The sequence below is a fragment of the Delphinapterus leucas genome, chromosome 4 (assembly GCF_059928025.1).
Source record: "Delphinapterus leucas isolate spDelLeu-1000000601 "Yukka" chromosome 4, BTC_Dleu_Yukka2, whole genome shotgun sequence".
NCBI classification, from domain to species: Eukaryota; Metazoa; Chordata; class Mammalia; order Artiodactyla; family Monodontidae; genus Delphinapterus; species Delphinapterus leucas.
Genome location: NC_143132.1, coordinates 139,634,563 through 139,662,315, shown reverse-complemented (window position 1 = coordinate 139,662,315; position 27,753 = coordinate 139,634,563). Strand labels below are relative to the sequence as shown.

At 50.3% G+C, this 27,753-nt stretch overlaps 2 protein-coding genes across 5 annotated transcripts in view; one reads left to right on the top strand and one right to left on the bottom strand.

Annotated features, from left to right (window-relative positions):
- COLQ (collagen like tail subunit of asymmetric acetylcholinesterase) overlaps positions 1 to 14,957 on the top strand; it is a 75,796-nt gene extending 60,839 nt beyond the window's left edge. For both annotated transcript variants that reach the window (XM_030761513.2, XM_089911176.1), the window contains 6 exons: positions 23 to 128; positions 6,079 to 6,218; positions 7,433 to 7,552; positions 7,892 to 8,012; positions 9,361 to 9,463; positions 11,126 to 14,957. In XM_030761513.2, the coding sequence (XP_030617373.1) occupies positions 23 to 128; positions 6,079 to 6,218; positions 7,433 to 7,552; positions 7,892 to 8,012; positions 9,361 to 9,463; positions 11,126 to 11,195 (660 nt within the window). In that variant the 3' untranslated portion in view covers positions 11,196 to 14,957. The remainder of the gene's footprint in view (positions 1 to 22; positions 129 to 6,078; positions 6,219 to 7,432; positions 7,553 to 7,891; positions 8,013 to 9,360; positions 9,464 to 11,125) is intronic.
- EAF1 (ELL associated factor 1) overlaps positions 1 to 27,753 on the bottom strand; it is a 47,734-nt gene that overhangs the window by 15,802 nt on the left and 4,179 nt on the right. The window contains exons 3-7 of one of the 3 annotated variants that reach the window (XM_089911172.1): positions 27,532 to 27,668; positions 25,487 to 25,677; positions 23,586 to 23,819; positions 22,623 to 22,753; positions 17,494 to 20,770 (exon numbers count right to left, since the gene is read on the bottom strand). In XM_089911172.1, coding sequence (XP_089767298.1) covers positions 22,623 to 22,753; positions 23,586 to 23,819; positions 25,487 to 25,677; positions 27,532 to 27,668 — 693 coding nt within the window. In that variant the 3' untranslated portion in view covers positions 17,494 to 20,770. Of the gene's footprint in view, positions 1 to 17,493; positions 20,771 to 22,622; positions 22,754 to 23,585; positions 23,820 to 25,486; positions 25,678 to 27,531; positions 27,669 to 27,753 lie in introns of those variants that run through there. The other 2 variants (XM_022561743.3, XM_089911171.1) reach the window with 2 other exon arrangements.

Sequence of the window (27,753 nt, the reverse complement as noted above, 5' to 3'; positions counted from 1 at the left end):
GCTCTACCTTTCTCTCTGTCAGGGGCAGAAGGGAGATAGTGGAATTATGGGCCCACCAGGCAAACCTGGGCCTTCTGGTCAACCTGGCCGTCCGGGCGCCCCAGGACCCCCGGGTCCCCCGTCTGCAGGTAAGAGCTACACTGCTTCACCTGATCCACGCTGTTGCCCTCCTGGCCAGCCTCCCAGAGAGCACAGGGAGATGTCAGCAGAGGCCTGCCTGGTGTTCTGAGTTGGAAAATGCCTGAAGCATTTCAATATATTTCTAATTTATCCACAATTAGACCCATTCAAATTTTACACGAGAGAGATAAACACTATTCTGGCTTTGTTTTGGGATTTGGGAGAACAAATAGAGGAGTGAAAAAGAAAAAAAAATCACATTGGTGATGTCATTTACACTTTAAGTGAAAAATAACAGGCAAGTATTGCATCAACTAACACCCTTTTCTAGAAGAACGTTTCATGGCTCCAAGCAATGCTCTTAAACCTAGAAGTAAAGATGACATTGCAAATTTTTCTGTCTTACACAGTGTTATAAAAGAGTCCTTACAGATGTGCATCGAATATAGAAAGAAATCACTATAAAGGAATAAAAGTCTACCATTGAAGAGGGTACAGGTACACTGCTACCTTGTTTTACCTTGCTTAATTTGAGGAGCTAAGCCTCTTATTTAGTTTGTCAGCTCAGAGGAAGGCCTTCATAGCACATCATCTATATAAGCACAGCAGCTCTACGTCCAAGAATACTGTTTACTGACTGTGCAAGATTCTTTGTCCTCAGTTATACAAAAGGAATCAAAATTTTTATTCTAATTCTTTTCTTAAGAAAATGAAGGCATTTAAAAATCCCAAAGTGCACTTTTCCCCACTGTGGGGAAGTGTTTACAACCACATCATGGGAAGGTCAAGAAATGTCATTTTGTTAATCCTTTAAACCAAATGAAAACTGGCTCTGAGACTCTAACCTGCTAGGATGCCTGGGAAATTCAGTCTCAGGCATTAATGGGGTTTTCTCCACTTCTTCAACTGCCACAGAACCGTGGGACAAAGATCCTGGGGAGTTATGGCAGATAAACATCACGGGAGGTGACCAGCCCTTGATCTGCCCCATTCACCTCTGAAATGCCTGTTGCCCAAGGCCACACGGTCAGACACGTGACCACCTTCCTCACGCCAGGCTTGGCTATCAGATCATCTCCAAGCCTGAGAATCCTGCTCCCCAAGGCTCAATCTTCCCAGGAAGGCCCCACAGCCGTCCCTCCTGAGACCTTGGCTCTCCTCCAGGATTTGGGGGTCCCCGTGCTCCCACATCTGGGGTGATCCTTCCTTTTCTGTCCTCCAGCCCCTCCCTCCTCACACTCCTCATACAGCGCCACCCCCTTAGGAGCTTTTCTCTTTTGAGAACAGAAGGCAGAAGTCTTCAAACAGTACCTGTTTCTCAGCAAGAGCAAGAAAACACAAAGTCTTGCCACCTCCTTGAAGTCAGGAACGAAAAAATAATGGAAGAACAAACATCAATTACTGTGACGAGTTATCCTGCCACCCTTATTTCTAACTGTTAGGGGAGCTGGATTGAGATGCACCTCAGGCCCTGTGTCCATGCCCAGACCCTGTTTCCCTGCATTGAATCGATGATCTGGATGAAGGTTCTTCCAGCCAGTCCTTTCCCTCCTCGGTTCGGACGCATAACGTTCCACTTGAGCCCATGACCCTGAGCTGCCGACCCCAGAGGCTGGGAGCATGGCCTGAAGCCCGGGTTTTGCCTTTGGAAGGGATGCTCTTGACCCTTGGGGTATTTAGGAGCTCACAAAACTGAGGAATAGCCAGGAGGCGTGCGGTTGGGGGGGCGTGCTCAGCAAACTAAGGCCTTACTGGTCCCACTGTGTGTATCTGACTTGAATCCTGTCTCCCTCCTAGGGCCTGGGGTGGGGTGAGAAGGGCAGGGCCTGGAGACCCTCAGCAGCCCCCTCAGATGCCCGCTGTTTTGTCTTGCCAACCCCATCCCTGTAGCAGGGCCAACGTAATCCTATTTTCTCTCCTTGGTCCTCCCGGCACCTTGTCTTTCAGCCTGGTATGCCCACCCCCTTCCCTCTCTACCACCTCATCCTCTGCCAGATCCCAGCCTCAGTGCCCTCTGCCCTCCAGCGGACTCTGCTGTCTGTTGAGCTGGAGCATATTCCTACAGTCCCTCTGGGTCCACGTGGCCTGAAATAGTGTTCCCGTCATCCTCTGGTCCAGGGGTCCCCAACCCCCAGGCCTGTTAGGAGCCAGGCCGCAGAGCGGGAGGTGAGTGGCGAGCGAGTGAAGCTTCATCTGCCACTCGCCATCGCTCGCATTACCGCCTGGAGCATCCCCCTACCCCTACCCGCCGGGTCCGTGGAAAAATTGTCTTCCAGGAAACCGGTCCCTGGTGCCAAAAACGTTGGGGACCGCTGCTCTGGTCCACTCCACCAACTCCTCTCCTTCCTTCAAAGCACTCTCTTCAATAAGGCCTTCTTGGTCCCTAACGGGATGAGTCTCCTTCCCTTGGGCCCCAGTCCCACGTTGCATCTGCTACGGCCCCTCCACTGTTAACTGTTTTCTGAGGATGTGTTTCCTCTTCCTTCTAGATGGCAGGTCCTTGAGGTAGGGTCTTGGCCAAGTCAGCTTTGCATCCGCATGGCACCAGGCAGGTGGGGTGCGTGGGGCTGGCCCCTGCAGGTGCTCACACACCTGGTCTACTTTGACTCTCGGGCTGTCCCACCTGGATTATTGCATGGCAGCCAAGCAGGATGCGGGCCAGCTCTTTGACTGATGTCCCCTCCCTGTGCCTTCCTTTGGGTCATTTCCCCTCTGGGGAACCTCCCAGAGTGAGGCTGCTGAAGAAAATGGTGCAAGAATTCTGCTCTTCAGAAATGTTTTTGGGGGGATGGGTAGAGAAGGGGGGGGAGGAATTTAAAAGAGACCTTCCTGTGCCCAGGACCAGCTGGGTCATCCTCAGGAGTTGGAACAGGCCTCCATAGCGATTTTTGAGACTACCTTTGAGAGCCTGATAAAGTTCCACTCTCAGGAAAAAAATGTGTCTACCTATACCCAAGATACTGCTCACTGCTTCCCAGAGCTCCAGACCCCCTGCCCCCGATCCACCTTGGGATATCCTCAGGCTCTGTGGACCCCGGGTTAAACTGCCTGGTCTGGTCCATCCTTCTCTTTATAGATGAGAACTTTGAGCCTCAGAGATCACAGAGATTCCCCAAGGTCACAGAGCCGACTGGTGGCCACTCCTGGTCCAGAATTGGCCTGTGACTCCTGGTCCCGAGACCCTCCCACGTAGCCATGCAGCTTCTGCAGGGGTAGAGTGGGATGGGGGTGACATGGAGACGACTCCATGGTTCCTCTGCCTTCTCCCAGGTTACCCCTCAGACCTGCTCCCACTGCAGCGGCCAGTGGAGATGGGAGGCTCCCTGAGCAAAGATGCAGAGCTGGGTCCTCCAGCTGCCGGGGATGGGGGAGAGGCTGCCCGCCGGACAAGCTCCGAGGGGCTGAGTTGGGGAAGTTTGGGTTGCTGTGCCCCTCAGTGCAGCCTGGCAGGAAGCAGGCAGGGGTAATGGATGCCCTTGGACAGCTGGGAGGAAGCGGCAGGGAAATGATGGCGGGGGGGAGGGGGGCAGGAAGCAGGCTCCCTGCCACATCCTGTCGTCCTATCTGGAGGCCACCTCTGCTTCTGGTGCCTGGTGCTGGGGGGCGGGACGGTTCTGGGGAGATGGAGGGGGCAGGAGCTTCTCATTACCCAAGTTAACCAAGAAAGAGGGGATGGAGACGGGGGAGGGAACCACGGCAAAATGCCTTTAGGATGTAATTTGCAATAACCAAATTACAAATTTGGCTGAGTCCTTCCTGACCCCAGACAGGGCATAAGTGAATCATTGTGGTACCTGGGAATTGCCAGCTTCCTGCGAGCATCAGTATTCTTGGACACGTGTCTTTTGAATGGCATAGTGTTAAGTCAAACATGAACTCAAATCTCAGCCTCACCACTAATTAGCTGGATAATGGGACAAACTCCTGAGCCTCTCTGAGGCTGTGGTTCTGGAGGAGAAGTTGGCGGTCACAGAGCCTGCTGGAAGGCGGCTCCCATGCTCTCCCATCCTTGGTTAACTCCCCAGAACATTCCTGAGCTGGTGGGGTCTCTGTCCCTCCAAGCATGAGACTGGCGTTCCTCCCAGATTGTATTTCTTGTTAGAACGAGCGACCATAACTTGGTGTAAGATGCTGGCAAGCCTCCCTTCCCGGCCGGCTGGCAGCATCCCCATCTTGGACACATCTGTCCACCGGCTCAGGAAGGCTCAGGGTGTGGGCATTCCTGCTGGGGTCTCCTCCTCCAGTTGCAGCTGCTTCCTCGGGGTTCTGACCAGACCTCTCCCCCCAGGGTCATTTTTCTCCCCACCCTTGTGGGATCTGCAAACCATGTCCCCAATTGCTGACTGCCCTTGATACAGTAATACAACCTGAAACCAATGACTGGCTGATCTCCAAGCTCCCCCTTATTTTCCCAGCAGGAGGGGTACTTATTTATGTTTTCAGTGCCCATCTTTTCCTCTCTTTCTTCTCTCCCTGTTGGTGGCTCTGGCTCTAGCACTTTTCTGCCAGCTGGAATGGGACCTCTAGTCTTTTCTGAAGACCTTCCCTTTCCAGTTAGTCTGCATTCATTCATTCAGTTATCAAACATGTACTGTGCCCCTACTTTGTGCCACGCCCTGATGAGTGCAAACAGGCATCCACCTGCCTTTGTGGAGCTGACAGTCTCCTGGGGGAGATCCAGCTGGCCTGGATAATCTCACAGTGAATAGAATCACAGAGTTAAGTGCCAGGAAGAAAAGGCCTGGGGAACTAAGAAACTGTACTCAGTGTGAACAGGACAGAGTGTGAGGATTCAGAAAGGCTTCCCTGAGGAAGTGATGTAGGAACCCAGATCAGGAGTGAGCCAGGAGGTGCCTGGGAAGGGAGGGATGGTGGGTGAAGAGGATAGTCTGGTGGGGGGTTTTGTGCAAAGACCATTTCCCGAGACCAACGGCTCTCAACCTCGGTGCTCACTTGTGAGAGCTTTGAAAAGCACGGATGCCTGTGCTCCGTTCTCAGCAGTCCTGATGGAATTGGTCTGGAGTGTGGCCTGGGCATCAGGGGCTTTACAAGTCAAGGTGAGAACTACTACCCTAGTAGGCCTCCTACCTTTCAGGGAGTGAATTTCCTGATCATATCTTTTCCGGACACTTCTTTCAGAATCAGGTAAGAACAAATAGGCTGAGCATTTTCAAACATTCCATTACTTCCAGAAGAAATCAAAGAAACCCACATTCAGAAATCCCTTTGTTAAACTCCTATATATAAGAACAAAATAAAATGAGTAAAAAAATGGTGAAAGTTATCAGCCAGCAATGCACTCATCAGGAAGAAGTCCCCATTAATAATGGTCTAAACATAAATAGGGATTGTTTCCCTCCTACAACAAAGAGGTCCAGAGGTGGACAGTGGCTGGCTTTAGTTCAGCCTCTAGGTCTCGCTCTCAGGGCCCCAGGCCCCATGAGGCCCTGGTCTTCCCTGCGATCTGGCTTCTCTTCTCACACTTGTTACTTCATTGTTGCAGCACAGCTGCTGCAGCACCAGACATCTTGTCTTGTCTTCCAGACAGGAAGAAGGAGGAAGCTGTGTCTCCCTCCAGCTATGCTTCTCCCTTATCAGGATAGACTTCCCCAGACACTCACCCTTCTCCCACCATGGATCTTACATTGGCTGACACTGTGGCACACGGTCACCTCCAGGAGTGAGGGCAACTGGGAAGTAGAATGCCCATCTGTCTGGTCTCCAAAGTATAGAGAGAGGGAAGGGAGGAAGAGGGTTGGGAAAGGTGTTGTCACACCCAGTGTGGTTAAGGGACCCATACCTTGGACCAGAAATGTCTCTCTGGACCTCTCCTCCAGGCCTCCCTGAAGTCCACACTGTGGACTTCAAACTTCTTTCTGTCGTGAAGGTTGCTGACACCTCCCTGGGCTGTTTGGTTTTCTCTTCCTTTGCTAGTAACAGCAGTCTGTTGCTTCCTAGGACACCTTGTAATGGGACCCAAAGGGGAAAGAGGATTTCCCGGGCCTCCAGGAAGATGTCTCTGTGGCCCTCCCATGAATGTGAATAACCCTTCCTACGGGGAGTCTGCGTATGGGCCCAGTTCCCCACGAGTTCCTGTGGTAAGGCTCTTCTGGGCGGAATCTGGGGTGGTCACCCCTCAGGACTCTTCACGTGATTGATGCTCCCCGGGCTTTGTAAAAGCCTTTTAGTAAAACTTCCTCCGTTATACTGGGCATAAGCTCGTTACAGGAACTTGGAAAATAAGGGAAAATCAAAAGAAGAAAACCAAGGTTGTGGGTCTATTTTGGAGTATTTTCTTTGTCTTTTTTTTTTTTTTGTGGCTGTGCCGTACGTCTTGCAGGATCTTAGTTCCCCGACCAGGGATTGAACCCAGGCCTTGGCAGTGAGAGCGCGGAGTCCTAACCACTGGACAGCCAGGGAATTCCCTTCTTTGTCTTTTCTAAGAAAAAAAAAAGTATAGAAAACTTCAAATAAATACAAAAGCAGAACAAATAGCGTAAGGAACCTCTTTGTACTCTTTACCCAAGTTCAACAATTATCAACTCCCGGCTAATCTTGTTTCCTTTTTACACTTACTCACGACAACCTACCTACCTTAGATTATTTTAAAGTAAACCCGGACATCAATTCATAATTTGAGTGGGTAGGTAGTACTCTGTCCATCATGTGGCTGTGCTGTGATTTACTTAACCAGAGCCCGATTGTCAGATAGGTATCAGGTGCTCCCAAGCTTTTCCCTGATAGAAATAACACTGTAATGAACACTTTGAGTATAGGATTTTTGTTAAGAATCATTTTCAGGTGTTGAATTATTTGATTAGATGACATCACCTTTTTATTTATGTCTTTGTAACATTTTTAAAAAAATATTTATTTATTTGGCCGTGTTGGGTCTTAGTTGCGGCACGCGGGATCTTTGTTGCGGCGCGCAGGCTTAGTTGCCCCACGGCATGTGGGATTCTAGTTCCCCAAACAGGGATTGAATGTGCGTCCCCTGCCTTGGAAGGCGGATTCTTAACCACTGGACCACCAGGAGAAGTCCCCAAGTTTTTGTAACATTTTAAATGTTATAAATTTTAAACCATGGTAGATATTTTTATTTCAAACTCAGACATTAGGAACTGGATTGGGAAGATGTGGGAATCAAGACATGGGTCCCCACTTCAGGAGGGATGCAGGAGTGTAAAAGCAAACCGCCCTTCCCACTGATCACCAGCCCAAGGTCAGGGATTGTTTCCTCCTCTGGCTCTTCCCCCGCCCTCCCCTCCGTAGAAGTGTTTCCTGGAATCCTCACCAATGTTTCCTCTGGCAGATATTTGTGGTCAACAACCAGGAGGAGCTTGAGAGATTGAACACCCAACATGCCATTGCCTTCCGCAGAGACCAGAGGTCTCTGTACTTCAAGGACAGCCTTGGCTGGCTCCCCATCCAGGTACGGGGCGCTCAGCACACACCCCATCAGCAGAGGGACGCATCTCCAAAGGAAGGAGAGGCCTGGCACAGAGCTTTCCGTGGAAGTCTGAGCGCCCTCTCTCAGCCCGCCTCTGAGAGCTTGCCATGCCCTGGCTCCCCACGTGGAGCTCTGCTCTGGGCCAAGGCTCCAGACAGGCTCCCAGCCTCGCACAGCTTTCCTGCCAACCACAGAGCTCTGGCTACAGGGGAGGCGTGCCCTTCCCCCACTGCCCTGCCCCCGCCCAGACCCTCTGTCCCCGGTGCCCGGCTACCTGTCCCACTGTACCGGTAACCGTGCGTGCTGTGTTTCTCTGGCCAGCTGACGCCTTTCTACCCTGTGGACTACCCCGTAGACCACCGCGGCTCCTGCGGGGACGGGGTCCTGCAGCCGGGGGAGGAGTGTGATGACGGGAACGGCGATGTGGGTGACGACTGCATCCGTGAGTGGCCCCAGCTTGAACCGCCGCCAGGTGGGGTCAGGCCAAGCCCTGGACACCAGCTGTGCTGGTTTGGGACAGTTCTAGAGCCAGAGCTGGGCTGCTACTCAGGCCAAACGTGAGCCCTCCCACCGTCCAAGCAAGGCGATGGGGTTGCTGTCAAGGATCTTGGCCCCAGAGAAGCCACCGGGCCCTCCCTTTCTTTTGAATCCTACTTCTTGGCAAAAACCACGTTCTAATCCAAATTCTTATCAAAAGATAAAGGTGATGCAGGGCTGAGAGGCAGACGGGATAAGGCAAGAATCTGAATCAGGACTCACTTTTAGCAGACAGAGTCCTCATAGCAGAGCTCTGTTTGGGGGATTGGGTGGCTGGGCTACCTTCAGGCTTATGGATGCTACCGGGACAGGCAGGCAGCATAGGGCTGAAGCATCGCTTTTCTTTCTTCTTCTTTTTTTTAAAAAAATCAAGTGACAAAAGCAGGAGGTGAGGTGGAAAGCATGAGCTTTAGATTCAGATTGAGTTTGGACGCAGGCTCTGGAAGCCACTGAGTCACCCTCAGGCTCAGAGAGGAGGCTACACGGTGAGTGGGGTGATGGAGGGCCTCACTTTCCCCAACTGAAAAATGGGTACGACCGCACCGAACGCTCAAGCCTTTAGATTCTGTGAGATTCTGTGAGCTGACGTGCGCATGGATTGTCTGGGTGCCGTGAGGGCTCGACATCCCTTCACTGCATTATTTTTAAAGTCCTGCTATGAGAAGCCAGGGCTGGGGACGTGTAGGTGCAAAGGTGGGTTCCTCGCCAGCAAGGAGCTCAGAGGAGGATGAGAGTGCGCAGGGGCAGGCGCAGGATGCAGTGTCTGGTTCTCTCCGTGTAGCTGCACTTCCCGCGACAGTTCCTGGGCGGTGATTCCTAGGATGCTGGCTCTGCCTGGAGTCCCCCTGCCCCTCGTGGAGATGACACAGCAGGAAGGAACTAATAGCTAGTCTCAAAGCCCTATAAAAATGAGGGTGGGTTCATACTCCTGGCCCCTCCCCTGGTGTGAGAACAGAGACCCCGTGGAAGACGGTCTGGCTCCCGAGGGACACAGGAAGCTCCCTGCAGACAGACAAGCGCCACCAAGGCTGTGACGTGCCCGTCTCCCTACCCTCACCTCACAGGAACCCGCGGTGGTCCTGCGACAGAAACAGTGTCCTCCCGTGGGATTGGGGTCTGAAGCTTTGTGGACATCCCTGCAGGAGGGTTCAGGCTCTGTGGGATGCGGGGGGGCTCCTTCAGGCCACATGGTCCTGCCAGGCTGTCCCCCACCCCGCCCCCCTCTCAGGGCTTCACCTCCCGTGTCCCCTCAGGCTGTCGCCGGGCCTACTGTGGAGATGGTCACCGGCACAGGGGCGTGGAGGACTGTGACGGCTCTGACTTCGGCCACCTGACCTGCGAGACCTATCTCCCCGGGTAGGGACCACCTCGCGGGCTGTGACCACACCCCGGCCTCCCTCCCTCCTGCCTACTCCTCTTTCCTTCACAAATATTCCTGAATGCCTGTGTTCCTGGGGCTTTCTGGACTCTGAGGTATGGTGACATAGAACACATGCATGGTCCCTGCTCTCGCGGGGGGACAGTGCTAAACACAGAAACCCACGTGCCACTCAGAGCAGTCACCCACCCCCAGCTCCGCCTGGGCCCGCAGCTCACCGCGGCCCCTGGATGAGCAGCTCCGTCGCTCCCGTGACCACACTGGTCTCCTGGGAGTGGGCCTGCCTGGGAAGGGGGCCGGTGGAGCGGGGAGGGGTCCGGGCATTTCAGAGAATCTAAGCATCTGTAACCTGAATTCTCTGGAACCGGGCAGGCCTGTGGGTACACATGAGATCCCACCAGCCTTAGTATCTAACTTTGGTGGCTCCAAAGTCCTCCCAGAAAACCCCAGGAATGTAGTCTTCCCTTCAAGCACCCCCTGCAGCTGTTTCTGAGACCCCTCAGTGGGTGTTCACGTGGCTCAGTATCCTGAGTGTCCTGGTCTCCACGAGGACATCTCCCAGGCCCGCTGAGGGCCTCTGCCCTGTGAGGCATGATCCCACGCCCAGAATGGGCTCTCCTGGGCTCTGTTACCCCAGTGCTCACAGGACCAGAGTTGCGTAGCTTGTAGGGAAGGTAGGGAGGCCGCTCCTCTTCCAGTCCACATCCTGCTTCTCCCTTGGCCCCAGAGTGGATCCCTGGCTCCTCAGGAGTCCATCTGTCCAGGCGTTCCCTCCAGCCCCACTCCTCTGTAGGCTGGGACCCAGGACCCAAGGCCTGTCTCTTTCCTCCAAGGAGGTCGCCTCAATGCCCACCCCCAAACGCAGGGCAACAAATCAAACCGGGCTGAGGGAGCTCAGACCCCAAACTCCAAGCACTGTAGGCTGGGCCAGAACTCCACTGCATCTGTGTGTGTGTGCACTGCCCCTCCCTGAAGTAGGGAGGCTCCTGCCAGGCCCCTGCCAAAGAGTTGATGGAAGGACACCGCTGAGTGTAGACAGTCGGACCTGGGGTACAGGGACACGTGGAGCCCAGGGCTTACCCCGCCGCTCGCTGTGGTTACTCTTTAGTCCCGAGAAGCCTCAGGGGATGCTTGTGAATGTGGGCTTGGTGTATCAATACAACACAGCCTCGGAATTAGCGCTTGGGCTTACAGACGTGTAGGCTGTGCTCTCCAACGTGGTAGCCCCCGGCCACACGTAGCTATTTAAATAAAGTTAAATATCCGATTCTTCGTTCACACTAACCTTATTTCAAGAGTTCAACAGCCACATATGGCCAGTGGCTGCCACAGAAATAGTGCAGTGTGGTCTACTGGACAGCGCTGGAGAAAGGGCCGATTCTCCCTGAGAGGCTGCGTTCAGAGCCAGGCTACCTACAAACCCCTTTCCCCCAGATCCCTCAGATGGACTCAAGGGGAGAAGCCCCAGAGGCCTGGACTCAGCTGCCCCAAGCCCCTCACCTTGGAGCCCCTCGCCCTTAGGAGGGTGGCAGTAGGGCAGCTCTCAGATGAGGTTTGACCAGAGTTGCGAGAGGAGGCCTTTGAGAACATGGCTGTGTCCTTGGGGCTCCTGCCCACTGCCCCGTGTCTGCCCCCCTCAGGTCGTACGGAGACCTGCGGTGCACCCCGTACTGCTACATCGACTCCACGCCCTGTCGCTACTTCACCTGAGGGCCGCCGGGAGGAGGCGGCTACACCCACGGAACTGGCAGCAGCTTCTCCACCCTCGGCAGACTGATCTCGCCCTGTCCTGGTCCGGTTTCCACCACCTTCATGCAACAGAAACAAGGACAAACTCTTGCTGCTAAGATGTGCTTTTAACGCAGTCCGACTGGAAGAACCTAGGACCACTGCATCCTGTCTTAACCCCAAGTACCGGGCCTCTTCCACACGCCCATCGCGACCCTCCGGCCAGACCGACGGCCTGCGGGGCCCTCCCTTCCGAATATCGTGGACTTGGCTTTGCACTGTTAGGCACACAGACTGTTGGAGATTGCTCCCGTCCGCTGGGGGCATCTGGGGCACAGGCCTCTCGTCTCCTCTGACCTCTGGAAATGTGGGCATTCTCACCTGGCAGCTGGCCGGGGCTCCCCGGGCCTGGGAACCACAGAGCAGGGAAGTGGGCCTGTTCTTTGGGGGTGGCCCCCAGATCTGGGTCCAACTAGGGAGCCCCCCACCCCGCAGCTAACCACAGCCCAGCGTGGCCTCGTGTGGATGCAGCTTCCCCAGGCAGAGCCCCAACTGTGAATAAGTACTGAGACCGCCGCCAAACCCTGGGGTGCTGGGGTGCTTACCGTGTAGACGAAAGCAGAGCAGTGGCCTTCTTTTCGACGTTTCCCGAAGGGGCTGCTCTCGAGGCCTCCCCATCCCCGGTACCACCCTGACCTCCTGGCTCTGCGCACTTGGACCTCCGTCCTGTGAATGTCCCACGTGTCCATTTCTCCTTCAGGACATTGGCTAGCAGGCCGGCCACTGGTGTTTCCTGAGTCCTTAGGAAACTGCCGCCTGGTTTCCCATCTGGGCCCCACGATTGAGTACATGCTCCAGGCAGAGACGGCATCTGTCCTGGGCGCCAGCTCCTGGCTGCCTGCTGACTCCCGTGAGCCCTGTGACCTCCCTCCCTGTCTTCGTGGTGCATAGTCTTGTCCTCGTGTGCGTGCGCCTGAGCCCCCGTTTCTACAGGATCGTTAGCCCTGCGTGTCTGTGAGCTGCCTTTCATCACCGTATTTCCTGAGTGAGGCTTAGCTTTGTTTGGGAAAGACGTCTCCCCCACGGCAGACCTCAGGTGGGATTTGCCCATTTGCTACCAGATGGAGGGACACTCCTGGGCCTGTGTACAAGGCCTGCATCTTGGGCACTTGGCATTGTGCTGGTGGCCAGTCGTGGGCGAATCAGCCCCGGGGTGGGTGGACACATGGGTCAGTCTGGCTCCCTCCGCTTCTACTGCAAGTCCCGGGCTGATGTTCCATGGCCCACATCTGTCCCATGTGAAGCCACCACCTTCATCCTGGCATCTCCGGATGGGAAATCAAGAAATAAAGGCAGTGTTCCTCCCTACTGTGGCTCTCTCTTCCCTGGCGGTTTGGGGCTGGTGTCCCAGAACTGCTGGATGGGATAAGGGCTCTGAAATCCAGTCTGCTTCCAGACTCGACAGAGGGCTCTAGAATGGAAAGCAGTCCTGCTCCCTCAGGGACGAGGGAGGAAACTGAGGTCCAAGGTCACCAAGCCGGGTCTTGCTCACCCCCAGCCTTGCTTTATGATCTTGCATAGGACAGAGTGGAAGTCCAGTACTGCCCTTGGACCTGGCCAAGAGTGGCCCAGTCCTGGGTCCCACTCCTTGGAGGGCACGACTCTGGCCTTCCTCTGGCCATGACCCTCCCCACGGGGCCACGGTGACACTTGCACACCCCATGCTGCAGGTCCCAGGGAACCCTAACTCTCCACCCGAGTGGTCCTGAGCCTGCTTCCGGGTCCACACAGCCCTCTCTCCGCGCCTGTCCTCCTGACTGTGGCTCGCATACACCTGTAAGCGTGAGGGGTGGCCAGGGACAAGCTGTTTTGCAGGGGTGGTAGATGGAGCTTGGAGACACAGGCCGCACATCCTGGCGTGAGACGGGCCAGGGGCAGGGAGGCCCGCTCTCCTGGTGCTGCCACAGAAAACTTTGATGAATCTAAAAATTCCAGTCTTCATGAAAGTGTAAGCAGAACCTATTTAATGCGTAACAGTTTGTCAGTTTGATCCTAATGTGAATACTCAGACATTTCGTGTGGGAGCCACCATCTGTGCTCTTGTCCCTGGACCCTGCAGTATTAGAGGGGGGCCGCCTCCAGCTATTTCTAGGGAGTGTTCTGAAAGGCTCAGGAAATGAAAGGATTCAAGGTCACATGTGTTGAGAATATATATAGTAATAGTCATTCTCCCCCTTCAGCATTCTGAAATGAAAAGATGAAAGATCGGGGAAGGTGGACCCGTGCCTCCCCTGAAACATTAACTCCGCGGCATAGGGAGCAGCTTTGCCAGGAGCACGGACACCTGTCAGCAGGCCAGGCAGCCGCAGAAACACCTCCTGGGATCATCTGCTGGTGGGAGGCCCCTTACTCGTTCATACTTGGTTCATCACTTCCCACAGCCTCAGTTTCCTCATCTGAGAGACTTGAGACAGAGGTTGAATTTTCCAACTCTAACCGCTGGTGAGTGTGGATTCTGCCCTCCAGCTGTGACGGGGTATGTCCTTGGAGGGGTGATGGATTCCGTTGGCTACTCTCAAGCTGTCACGTGGCATGGCTGAGAATATGACAGGGCCTTCAGATATTGTCACCAAAGGAGGCAGTGTCAGTCCAGATGCTTTTGTTGGCAAGTAGCAGAAAATCCAACTTAAGTATGATATAAACCACAGGGTAGAATTTATTGGCTCATATAACTCATAAGTTCCAGGAGTGAGTGGCGATCAGGCAAGGTTCAATCAAGGCTTCCACTCCATTTCTCGGCTTGCTTTAGCCTCTCAGCTATTTGCATCTCTCCTGTTAATTCAGTCCTTAGGGTGGTCACAAGCTGACTACTACAGTTTCAGGCTAACATCTGGACCTTGTAACGTCCACAGGCAGAGAGAACATCTATTCCAGTGGCTCTCAAGAAGTTTTTTTCCCCCCAGGAGTCCCCAGCAAATCTTGCCTTGAGCCTTGTTGGCATGTTTTGGGTCACATGCCCATTCGTGAACCGGTTCCTGTTGTCAGAACGCTGCCTGCTGATCAGATCACAGCTGGGTTCCTGAACCCAGGGTGGCAAAGGTTTTAAGGTTGCCCTTAGCCCACCCCCTGGGGATTTGCCAGAAGCATATAGGCTGTGCGGGGAAGGGATGGCTGCTGGACCGGATATATTGGGGAGCAGGAATGGGGCAAATGTGACAAACTTGTAAGCAAAGTAAGGTCTCTGAAGGGAACTTGGTAACTGAGATATAGGAACCAGTGCCTGGGAAGATGGTAGGACAAAGTTTCTGAGCGTCTTGGGGCAGACACATGGGTCCATCCATCACCCTAATAGGTAGGGGTGTGGAGGGCACATATGGGTCAAATTGCTTAAGATTCTCCAAACCTCATTATAATCAGTGGGCCAGCTTACACCCCAGTGACTGCTTTACTTGGGTTGTCTGCCCCAGCCCTCCTCTGTAGTGGAGTGAACCAATTTAAATTTTCAACGAAACGCAGATCTTCCATTTGTGTGGTAGCAATGGGCTCACACACAGCTCAAGGCCCCTGGCGATGCACCAAGGAGATTATTACACTAGAGCAGCCCAGTTACCACCATGGGCACAGAGGGTCCAGGGTGTGGGCTGGTCCCCCACCCGCATATTCATTCTTAACCACTCTGGGAGGGGTGCAAACCACACAAGAGGGATGAGTTAAGGATTCCCCATCCCACCTCATCCAACTTGCCTGCCCAAGAAATAGAGGAAGAGGACTCACACTGCCTGTATCAGAGGGGCATTCTCTCTTGTGGCTCATTTGAGTTCCTTTCAGCCCCAGGCGGCGGACTTTTAGACAAGTCTCCGAGAAACCTCACCAAAGAAAGGAAGCAGCTATTTCCCCTGCCCTCTCTTCCCCCTGCCCCACTCCCTTCACAGGAAGGTAAAGGGGCCCACGTCACAGTGAACTTCTGCCCCCAGTAACTTCTTCAAAGGCAGCGATGAATTTTGTCTTTGATGTTCCAACCCATACACAGAACCACACTCCATGGGTGCCCCACCCCAAGTCACCCTCATCCAACACCTACCTAGATGGGAAGTTCAAGGCAGTCATCGTGGTCATGGGTCATCACTTGAGACTCACCAAGGGTGTTGTGTCCTGGAGCAGTGGTTCTCAAGCTTTAGGGTTCATCAGAATGACCCCGAAGGGCTTGTCATTCTGACTCAGCAGGTCTGGGGTGGGGCCTGAAAATCTGGGTTTCTAACAAGGTCCCAGGGGATGCTGATGCTGCTAGACCAGGGACCTAAGAGCCTGCCCTGGGGAGATGTCTCATCTGAGAACAACTGCAGAAGACTAGGCAAAAAGCACAGGGAAGACAGTTGGGGACTTCGGGTGGGTGGCTTTTTTATACTCGTCATTAAAGCCGGGGGGAGGTCTATGTCCCTTCCTCTTGAATCTAGGTGAGCTTTTGACCAATAGAACGCTGCGGTGGTGATGCCTGTGCCTTCTGGGCTAGGTCATAAAAGGCCATGCAGCTTTTCAGAACACCTGTCCTGGGGGAGGCAGCCAGCGTGTAAGATGGCCTCCCTGAGATGGCCTTGCTACAGAGGCCATGTATGGCCCCAAATGAGCCTGCTTCCAGCCACCCACCATGCGCCAGACACGTGAGTGAGGCCAGCTTGGACTCGCCACGCCTGCCCATCTGCCAACTGAGTGACCTCAGTTGAAGCCACAAGAAGCAGGACTGCCCAGCCAAGCTCTATCCTAATTCTCAATCAAAAGATTCCATCAGATCAAATGGTGGTTGTTTTAAGCCACCAAGTTTCGGGGCAGTTTGTCGTTTAGCAATAGGTAACTAGAGTGGTGCTTTGGGTTGGAAAGGGTAGGTTAGCAAACTACACGCAGTGTACAGAGTGAAGTGCCCGCCTAGAGGAGTCATTGGCTTGGGCTTGGCGCCCTCTGCAGGAACCACGAACACAAAGCTGTCTTTCTTACCTCTTCCGGACTTTTATCCCTCTGGCCAGGAGAAAAGCCAGAGCCCTGAGGGGCCTTAGTGATCATGCAGCCCAGGGTTCTCAACCAAGGTGGAGACATGGGGTCCATGGAGGCAGCAGATGGATTGCAGTAACTGCCCCAATTCCCACACCTCCCGGGATCCAAAGAACTTTGCCACTCCTCACATCGATTGCTGGAGTGTATCTGCCCACCAGCCCCTTGATTCTGAACTTGGCCCTGTGACTCGCTTTGGCCAATGAGATGTCAGCAATTGTGACGGGGTAGTCTCCTCTCATCTAGCTCCTCAGCTTCTGCTGTGACAACATGCCCAGGCCAGGCTGCTGAGGATGACAGACATGGAGTCGACCTGAGCTGCCCTAGCTGTGAGGGCTGAGGTCATCCTAGACCAGCTAAACCTGTCAAATCCCAGGCACAGGAAGGAGCCCAGTCAAGACCAGAACTGTCCAGCCACGTCCAGCCTAAATTGCAGAATAAACGCTTATTGTGTTAAGCTTCAAGCTTTGGAATGGTTTGTTACACACTGTTGTGGTGGCAATAGTTACCTGAGGATCAACAGTCCCTTAGGTGATGGACATGCACCACCGCTTCCCCACTGAGAGTCCTGGCTCAAGTCTCCCATTTCCACCGGAAGACAAGGGAGCCGGGTACAGGATAAGCAGCAGAGGATTCCTGGCCTAGTTCTCCGACCGCGTAATTGTCTTCAATCCAAATCTACTGAGCACCCAATAGGTAAAAGACGCCACAGAGAATTTAAAAGGAACATGGTCACTTCCCTCGTAGGGATTTACAGCTATCCGGGCGCCAAGACCACAAGACAGGTGTGGGCGTCGCTGTATCCAAGGTGCGGAGGGCAAGCAGGAGGCAGGACCATTTCCAGACTGTGAGTGTTGACTGGGGGTCAGAGGTGTACACGTGTCCTTCTGTGCAGCGTGGCATTCCAGGTGGAAGGACTCTAGCGAGCTAAATGACTAGGATACATGTCTAGGGATACCCCTGCATGGTTCCCAGACCCAAAGCTAAAAGCCTGCCTTTCCAGACCCAGTAAAAAGGCCTCAGGTGCCATGTGCCTTGCAAAAGCCACCCTTTAGTTTTGAACTTCACACCTTTTAAAACTGAAGTGTACATCCTAACGATCATAAACACCAAATTAAAAGGGAATCAATTTAGGTAATTAGGCTTAAGCACAAAGGATTCTTAAAAGAACCCTACATTTTTCACTGATTCCTAGATTGATTTCTAGTAAGAAAATAAAACCCACCAAGACATGAAGTGTATTGCTGACCTTCATTTTTTACTTAAATATAGTGATCTTTTAAGAGAATAAACCAAAAACACTTTACAGCAAATACTTTACATAAATATAAACGTGCATGTCTACCTCATAATCAAGCAAAATAAACTTTCAGGCACATGATTTTAATAATCATTAAAGAATGAGACAATGAGCCCAAGACAAAGATAACAGGAGCAACAAAAAGACATTTCGTAACGCTTCAATTGGTCTTGTCATCCAGCCTACTGGTTAAGGCCTGAGTTTCATGAATCCTACCTTCCTCGCCAAATGGAAATATTCAATTTGGCTGTACCCAATGTATATCCACATAACAGACGGTTACTCTCTCAAAATAATGTAATAAATACATCACACGCACACACACACTGCACCACACCCTACTTAACCAGCCTCTCAAATAGGGATGTAATAAGGATTTTGGAATTTTCAAGTTTTCCCACCACTGAAGCACATACATATTAATACCACACACAGAAAAATATGACTCTGCTACAGAAATGAGTGGCATCATGAGAAACCTCTAGCTTGTTAAGTTTCCCCAAATCTTTACTGTGGCTTGCTTGCCATGGCTCCTCAGGTGCTTCGGACTTAAGTCTTCACACCTCGCCGTTCGAACCACAGCGTGGCAGACGTTACACAGAACAAAGAAAAGGCAATTTTAACAACTCAGTTAGAGACTTCAAAACCACGAAAATCAGCATGGATAGCTTCCAGCTGTCTCCAAACACCTGGAATGTTTCCTCTACATCTGCCCTCTGTGCTCCACTGGCTGGTTCTCTGCTCCCTTCCCACCAGGCTGTGAGCATCTACAGGTCTGTTCCTGGGCACCCTCCAGGGAACAGAGATGACCACGGCGGTGCCTGCTTTGAAGGAGTTCACACCAACCAGAGCTCGAGCAAGAGGAAGGTCCGTGTGTGCACACAGTACTCCAGCTGGTGAAACCAACAGAGGAGTCGTCCATGAAGGGGGCACCCACAGAGACCCCTGAGTGGGGCTGGGGGAGGAGAGAGTGACAAGGCACGGAGGCAGGAAGAACAAGTCCAGTTTGGCTGGCAGGAGGGCACTCGTGAGAAGTAGTTTACGAGGCCAGATTCTTCATTTCCAAAAAGAAAAGATTCCTTACTCTGCTGGGTAAAGCTGGAGGGCTTGGGGAGGGAACCGCCAAAGGCTTTTGTGCAGAGAACAAAACGGGAGCTGTGCTAGCAGATGTTACCACTGTGCAGGGCTGGGCAGGATGGATGACGGGGAAAGGGTCTGAGCTCAGCGAGCCTAACTCACCAAGCCCACTGCCACCTGCAAGCACTTCCTATAGAAACAAACATCTTGACCCGATAGGCCCCAAACCGCAGTTTTGTCTACATATATCAAGACTCTGGGAGGGGAAAAAAAAAAGAAAGAGAGAGGCTTAAATAGATATTTATAGTTCAAGTTCCTGGAACCTGCCCCAGTGAGCAAGTTAAGAGCAGTGAAACAATTCTCACATCCAGTAGCAATTCAAGTCTCCCAACCATGACCTTTTGGCTTCCCTGAGCTTTCATTACCAAGGAATTAAAACGTAATGATCAATTCATTATAAGTAAGTTCCTACATGCCATGAAATCCACTGAAGTCTCATTAACAGGCTGAGAACCCAGCACAGGGCACTGGCGTGGACCCCTGAGTGGCACCTGGCAGAGTGGCGTGAGCGTGCTGCCAGGCCCCCTTCTCCAGCTCACTGGGGTCACTGTGTGGGTCTAAAAGGTGACTCTGCAAGGCTCAACTCTAAGCCCCCACCATGGATCATCTAATTTCTTTCTAGGTCCAGACTGCTTCCCTCCACTAGCTGGGGAGGGAGAGGCCACCTCGAGGAAGAAAAATCACTCTTAATGTTCTTTATACCACTGAACCAAAGGAGACAGAAATTTCTCAGGACACAGTCATTCAAATTACAGAAATGGGCTACTCCATACTAATTATGGGACGACTTATCACACATTTGCTGCATACGGAACATTTACTAGTCACCAGTTTCCTGCAACAACAGATTCATCTGGAAACTGCACACTGCAGAAGGCAACCTGTGACTTTCTTCTAGCTGCATATAATAAATACAAATCAGTCTGGGAGTCAGGCACAAACAGTGGTACAAAAGCATGAACAGAAAAACCTTATCAAAACACGTGCTCGTTTCACACTGCACGACTCCTATCCAGATTCTGGTCCGGAAACCGGCTGCCAGCTCATTTGCTCAAAGAGGCTTCTTCACCTCACCTCTCTACCATTCCTAGTCCCCCAGTGAAACCTACTGAAAGAAACACACTCACTATGGATCCACATGGAACTAAAAGCCTCAACTTAATCGAGTCACATGCCTCAGCACAGCGGCTGCTGGTTTAATCTGCTCCCCTAGCCTCATGCACTTAGGGACTGTTTGGATCTAAACTGGGGCTAGAAGTAGCCAACACTTCTTCCTTTTGGAATCCAATAAAAGCTCCATTGCACAACTGTTAAAGTCCCATGTGTACTTAACTAGAATCTCTGGTTCTAGTAAGTGAGATTCAGGGGCGGGAGCGGTGGGAAAAGCCCGGACTGGGGGCAAGACACTAGCCCTAAACCAGCACTGCGCAGACGAGGGGCTGAGCCAGCAGAGCTCTGAGGTCCCCCCAGCTGACCCTCTCGGACTCCATCCTGAAGTCCGTTTCTACACAGGCTTCTCAGGCTGGGTCAGACAGAACTTCCTCACCACTTTGTGCAAATAATTGAAAGTGGTTTAAACATGCATCTATGCTGCAGTTTGAGGTTTCCCTCCCTGCCCACCCCTCAAAGACTGTTTCATTTCACTGGTGCAGACCGTTTGGCCAAGCTGGTGGCTGCTGAGGTTTACAACTGGATCACTGGCTAGGTGAAGAAATGGCCTTTGAGTAACCTAAACCAGGGCACATTTGTCTGTTTTTCATTAACAGTGTTAACCAAATAAGAGATATAATTCTGTTAGTTCTGCTATAGATCTACTTAAAACTTTGAAACGTGACATTGTTCAAAAATTACACGAGAAAATCACCCATCACCGCTATGTTAAAGACATGCACATCTGAGCGCTCCAGAGCCTCCAACTCCTCCTACAGTCACTGATCCTCACGTTTTCCTCTCGGCGTGGACTCCACGCTAAAGCAGCCTAGTCTCGCAGCAGATCTGTGCACAAAAAGTTGATTTCAAAAGATCCGGCTCTAGTCATCACTGTCACTGCCAGACTCACTCAACTGCAAGTCATTTCCTATAAAGAGAAAACAAAATCAAACCCAAAGTACCCAATTTAAAAATGACTTCCCCACGGTTCTTTGGTTGACTGCCTGGGCTCTCACACTACAGTAAAACCAGGCCAGTTCCATTTAATTAGGGAGGAAAACCGATTTGGCTCAGTGACAGAACTGGTGCAGTCAACGTTTTAAAGGAATTGCTATTTTTGGTATCTGCAAAGCACAGCAATACTGCTCTCTGGGATAAAACAGGGGAGGGATAGGCTAGACATACGTGTGTCAATAAATAACAAAAAATATTTATAAATGACTCACTGTCTAGTAGAATTGTTCATATTAAGTTGCTTTATAAAAGTGAAAATAATACCAAGTTGGGCTTCCTGTTAAGGAAGCTGAATACTATTTATACTGTGCATACCACTCATATACTAATCCAGTAGCCCCCTGACCCCTCTGGCCAGAATCTTCACATTACCTTATACCACAAATATGAACTAATGAGCTCTATAAAGCCTCAAAGTTTTGTCCAGTGTGTGACATTTAGGTTTTAGGAGTGAAGAATGTAAGTTTTCCCATCTAATATGATAAGAATAACAGGACCCCAGTTGATACCACTTGGAAAAGAAGAAAAGTGAACTTCTGTATTTCTGGATTACTAATCTCTAGGCCACCTCTCCTCAAAGTTTGTTCTGAGAACCCTGGGGTCCCTGAGACCCTTTCAGTAGGATTCGACCTGAAGGCCTCTCTTTTCTAACTACACATCTATGTGATGCCACATTTTCTTCATATACTTCAACCTAAACAACTTACGGCAACAGATTGAATACAGAAGCAGATGTAAGAATCCAGCTTTGTACTAAGCCAGATGTTAAAGAGATTGGCAAACTTTTAAAGCAATGTTACTCTTCATATTAAATAATTTTTTTATTTTGAAAATTTATTTTTCATAAAAATGTTATTTTTCTTAACAGGTGATGGTTTACTGTTGTTCTTTTAGACGAATTACTATTTTAAGTATTTCTCAGTTTTAATTTCTAATATGGTAAATATTGATAGATATAAGCTACACACACAAAAGCTCTCTGGGGTCCTCAAAAGTTTTACGACATAAAGAAGTCTGAGACCAAAAAAGGTGACATCTGCTGCTCTAGACGTGGGGAAGGCGATGGGATCAACACCAGCTGACAACCTCCAATCAGCAGAGCTAAGCGCCATCACTTACAAAGAAGGTGACATGCACATAAACAGGTCAGTGTAATGGAGCTGAAATCCCAGTTCTGAAATTTCTTATGCAATCAATTTGACCCAGGTTCAAACTGATCCATTTGTTTTTTTTGGGGGGAGAAGATATAATACACATTACCATTCAGAAAAACAATATTATCATTACTCTGTATGTTTTCACATTAGGGTTTGCCAAATTTGCGCTATTTACTGTGATTTTAGGGCTTATAAATTGGTTCCAGTTGACGATCCTGGTTTAAATAACTCCAGTACTTTACTGTATATGAGGTATGCAAAGATTAAGGTCTTGCCATGGAAGAGCTGCAGGCCAGGAGGACTTGGAGCTATGAAGAGCTAACAGAAGTTTAAGGCGCTGGTAGGTAAGTAAGAAGCACTGAGCCATTTTTGGCTCTTTTATTCTAAGGAATAGTTTAGTACTGACTGGGCAAAATGAAGATGCTGAGTTATAGCCAAGTAGCTGTCTGGTCGTTCTCCACTGTGAATTCCAAACTCGCAGTGTGAAACTTACTCTCCCGAGCCAACTGAGAAGAGCATCAAGTATACCCTGCTATCCAGAAGCTGGGCCTGTGTTAACAGGATAGCAGATAACAGCCTTAACTGACGTCACAAAAGTGTTGAACTCACTCAGATAGTAGAGCAAGGCCCAGCACAGTGGTTCTCCACTGGCACTGATTCCAACGTCACAGGGGCACTTGGCAATGCCGGGAGACATTCTGGGTTGACACACTGGAGGAAAGCAGGAGGTGCTCCGGCACCTAAGTGGGTAGAGGCCAGGGATGCTCTTTACCGCCCTACAAGGCTGGGGCCGGGCCTCACCTCAGGGGTTTACATGACGTCTACAGTGTGGAGCTGAGAGTGACCTCTGCCCGGCCCACAGGAGCAGGGTTACCTAGGCTAGCTTCCCCGCCACTGCCTCCTGACCTTCCAGCCTCCTCACAGAAGTCAGACCGGAAGAGAACATCCAACTCCAGGGAGTCAGGAGAGAGGAGGGCGCAGAGAATCTGCACTCTCCCCACCTCCAAGACAAAGACATTTGTTTTTGTTCTCCCCTGCTTTGCTTTACCACCAACTGCACTCAAAGCCACCAGATGCTATAATGTCCCTCCCTTCCCTCCTGCGAAGGCTAGCTGGTCGCCAAACACCTTCTAAGGGCACAGGTTCCCAACTCTGTGGGCTGTGGGATACCGCACTCTGATGGCACTGGGCTCTCAGGACTGTATAAAACCTGGAGGTGGGGGACTGGGTGGGGGCAGGCGGCACCCCTAAAGCCTGGTATATGCGAAAGTACAGAGCCCTGCGGCTCACGTTTCAACACTTTCCAGAATTCACAAAACCTAATTTGTGCCAATAAGGAAAAGAAAAGAGATGGAACAGATTTCTAGTTTTGTGCTTTTTCTTTTTTTACTGTTTGGTAACTTACTCTTTTCTGCTTCAAATTGCCTTTGTCAGGACCCTTTCTTATGCCTTAAGTACCGTTAGGTTTATAGACTCTGGTGTAGGATGAAAAGAAGCTCCAGCTCTGGCCTGACATTCCCTCTCCCACCCCTAAGCCCCCGCCTCGGCCCAGAAGCGGGAGCGTGCACTTACTGAGGGTGCACATGAGCTGGTTGCTTCCTTGCGGCCGGCCGGTTCCGTTGGCGACGGCCGGCCTGCTGTTGTAGGGCTGCTGGTGTGACGGCTGTGGAGGGGACACGGGGCCGCTGTCCTCGCCTCCACTGCTGGAGCTGTCGTCATCGCTTCCTGACGAGCTCTCGGAGTCTGAGGAGCTGCTTGCACTGCTGCTGCTCATCTGTTCGATGATGTCCACCTCGGCCCTCAACTCTGGAATAAATGACGGGACGGGGGTCAGTGCATCAAGCCTCTGTAAACAGTAAGCTGGCAAAACCAAGAGCAACGAGGAATAACTGAAAATGAACTACTGCTTCTTGAGTCTTTAAAAACAAACAAAATGACCCAACGCAAAACCAACAAACAAAAACATCTAACACATCTCCAGAGAGACAATGGAAACATTTAATTCACCCAAAATAACCAAAAAGCAGACTGCTCCAGGATAATGATTCTTCTGAGAAATGAATTAAGTCTATTTTGCCTTTATCTACTTTAAAAAAAAAGAATTATGAATTATGGGATTAAACACCAAATAAGAGAAGAGCAACATTCTGCTCATGGGCTCAAAAATACCTGACCAGGAACTGGAAGGTCTGAGCTCTTGCTCTGGATCCACCTCTAACCAGCAGGGAGACCCAGGTGGAAGGCAATGAATTTTCCAAGATGCTCCGGAAAAAGGAAGGGCCACAGCAGACAGCCTCTGGGGGCCTTTCCAGCATTCACGTTCCACAGGTAAACAAGGCTCGCAGGAGGAGCCGTGGTGGCTGAAGAAAGATGGCGGGACGACACCCCTCCTCTGTGCTTTACACATTTGACTTACAGCATGCCTTCAGGTACCGCAATGTTAATAAATGTAAAGCAGGGAAGGAAACACATGTTCTACCTGACCCTTTTAATGTGAGTGAGCACATTAACGACTCACCATAGGCTACATCAAGGAAGATGCCAGATCTTCCTGTCCAAACCTACCATGAGGCCTTCAATGACTATGGTTTCTTTAAGCATAACTGGCAACAACAACCTGTCATGGTCCAATTCCTGTTCGACTAAAGTGAAAACTTCCATAGACAGCATTCCAATAACCATGAGGAAAAAAAAAAAAAAATCCAGAGGCTTAAGAACTGTGTACCACGCAGAGAGTGATCTTGTTTGTGAAAAGACAGTATTTCCACAGGGTGGGAAAGGCAAACTTCCCAAGGGCAACTTTTTATCTTTTCCTGTTTACTACTGTTATGGGTTTAACTTTGTTTCACAGAACTTCACAAATATGAAATATAACACTTACTTTCATAACTTTCTAAGTGTCTGGACTAAAACCATCCACTGTGTGGGGGGGAGACAGCCAAGGTGAGTGCCTCTGTCTTGGTTTTACCTTGGAGAGCCTGACCAGACCTCTAAGTCCTTCTAGGCCAGCGTCCCCAGTGTCCCAGGCGCTATCATATTTACGCACTTTTGTTAATACAAAGCAGTGGTCGTGGAACTTAACCTAGACACTATACCAACATTGGCACACCTGGTTTTTACCCCCAGTACCTTGTAATTCTCTTCTTTCAAAGCCTTAAAAGGTGTGCCGTATGGACCTTTAGATGGCAGGCAGGCTTGTTTAAGCCTCAGGCCTCTAAGCAGAAAGCTGCAAAGACAGCCACAGCTCAGGTCACTGTCCCGGACTCTCCCTTGTCAAACGAGCCAAGTGGTAAACCTTGCCTCCACGGCCCGCCCCACCCCGCCCGCCATCACCTGTGGAACGGCGGGCCCTGCGGAAACTGTTACGATGGTGGAGAATGCCCACGCCGGCGTGTACGTGGTCTCGTGATCTCCACAAAAACATCAATACCCTCCTCCAAGTTGCTACCATGGCTCCAGAAAATGCTCTCTACCTCTTTTGATATCATCCAGCTGAGGTTCAGGTGAGGGGTTATCCTTCAAGGGAGAGGTTTTGGGTCCAACCGGAGGCTTTGTTGGAGCTCTGAATGGCACAGGTGGCGGAGGCGGTGGTGGCTGTGATGGCTGTGGGGGACGCGCAGGCTGCTGTTCCATTCGGGCTTGGATTCTACTGCTCCCCTCAGCTCTGAAATGAGATACGGACTTTAAACTGGAGAGGCAAGAACAGTGGTTCTCAGGTTTGCCTCGTTTACCAAGCACCTGGAAGTCTCTGCAGAAGCCCAGGCTCTTTACAGACAGCTTCAAAATACTGGTATTTGTTAATTTTATCACACAAACTACTCATTCTACTGCATTTCAGTTCTGCACCGTGCACCAGAGACACAGAGACGAATAAAACAGACTCGCTGCCCTCACGGAGCTCACATTTTATATCAAGCAGCAGGTAAGACACAGAGGTGGGATATAGTGCAATTACAAGAACCCATTTTAATAACGGAAAATGTAACTATTCACCTTGTGTGCAGTATAAAGTTACAAATACACGTGAGTTATTAAACTAGCTCTTGAAATACTGGCCTGTTAGCAATTTTTTCCATTACCTATTTACTGCTTGCTCATTTTACCACAGTCCAGCTCTTGCTGGCAGGTAGGCAGAGCACTCCACCTCAGACCAAGGAAATGCTACCTATTAACAATTTCTTTTGTAAATGGACTAGCTCAGCATTTTTCAAACTTTGGTGTCCACACAGATCACCTGGGGATCTTGTTAAAGTGCAGATTCTGACTTAGTATGTCCTGAAATTCTGCACTTCTAACAAACACCTAAGTGATAAAATACTGCTAGTTCCCAGATGACACTGAGTAGCAAGTCAAACTCCCACAATCATCAGCTCTCAGAGGCCTAAGAGCAGCACCTCGTTGGTGGAGGTAATCAACACAAACACACTGTGAGTCACAATCTCACTGATCCTCAGTCTCGTCGTGTGTGTGTGTGTGTGTGTGTGTGTGTGTGTAAGGGTAACAACACTACCTTTTCAAAAGTTATTTGTAAAGATTAGATAATGTACGTAAAACATCTAGCACAGTGCCTGGCACGTGGTAATAAATAAATAAAGTACCCTCAATAAATGGTAGGTACTTTTACTTTTTGTGGAATGAGTAAAGAAAAATGGTTTGAGGAAGCATAAACAGAAAAACATTAAACACTCTTTAAAATTTAATTACTCTATGACAATAATTATTGTATCACGATATAAATAGAACCACTGGGTTACTTCTATTTACAGAATGAAACTTGACTTTAAAATAAAATCTAATTGGCTTCACATGACACGTGTAATGTCTGTTGAATTAAAAATTAAAGAGAGCTCATTGTTCAAAAATAATAGACAAAGCTTTACTTTGGTGTAATAATGACCTCAAATGTACCTTGTAAAAATTTAATGTTTTCACTCTAATAAAGAATATATATTATTATTTTTTTAATTTTTATTTATTTATTTTTTTTGCTGTACGCAGGCCTCTCACTGTTGTGGCCTCTCCCATTGCTCTGGACGCGCAGGCTCAGCGGCCATGGCTCACGAGCCCAGCCGCTCTGCGGCACGTGGGATCTTCCCAGACCGGGGCACGAACCTGTGTCCCCTGCATCGGCAGGCGGACTCTCAACCACTGCGCCACCAGGGAAGCCCAAGAATATATATTATTAAATTATTCTTTCATAACTTTAAGTCTGTAAACTTAAACCTTATCCCTTTGGTGGTACTATATCAACCATCATGAAATTAATAAAACTGATTTAATCATACAGTACACTCCTTTCTGCAATGTTTTCTATGTTTCAGGTCTTAAAAGCATTATCTCTCTTTATTGCCTTTGAGGAAAAAATATTTTATTGACTTATCTGAGAAGAGAGAGGTGGAGCTGCTGAGACTGCCAACAACACGAAGCACCCAGGTTCTCACATCCTTATAAAATAACTGAATAGATAATGTAAATCTATAGAAACGGCACATTGATCTGTATCTGCTTCTTCACATACCTTGTTTTCTTGACCTGGATGCTGCTGCTGAGCTTTTCCAGCACATATTCTCCAGTGTCGTGATTGATAATAAGCACACAGTCCTTCTGGTAAGGCCGCTTGTTCCCCTTGAACACAGTCATTGGTGGTGTGGATCCCTACACACCACAAAAGTACAATTCAGACAATCAAACCAAACACACCAGTTATGCATATCAAAACTGAATTTACAGGTGGCTTTAC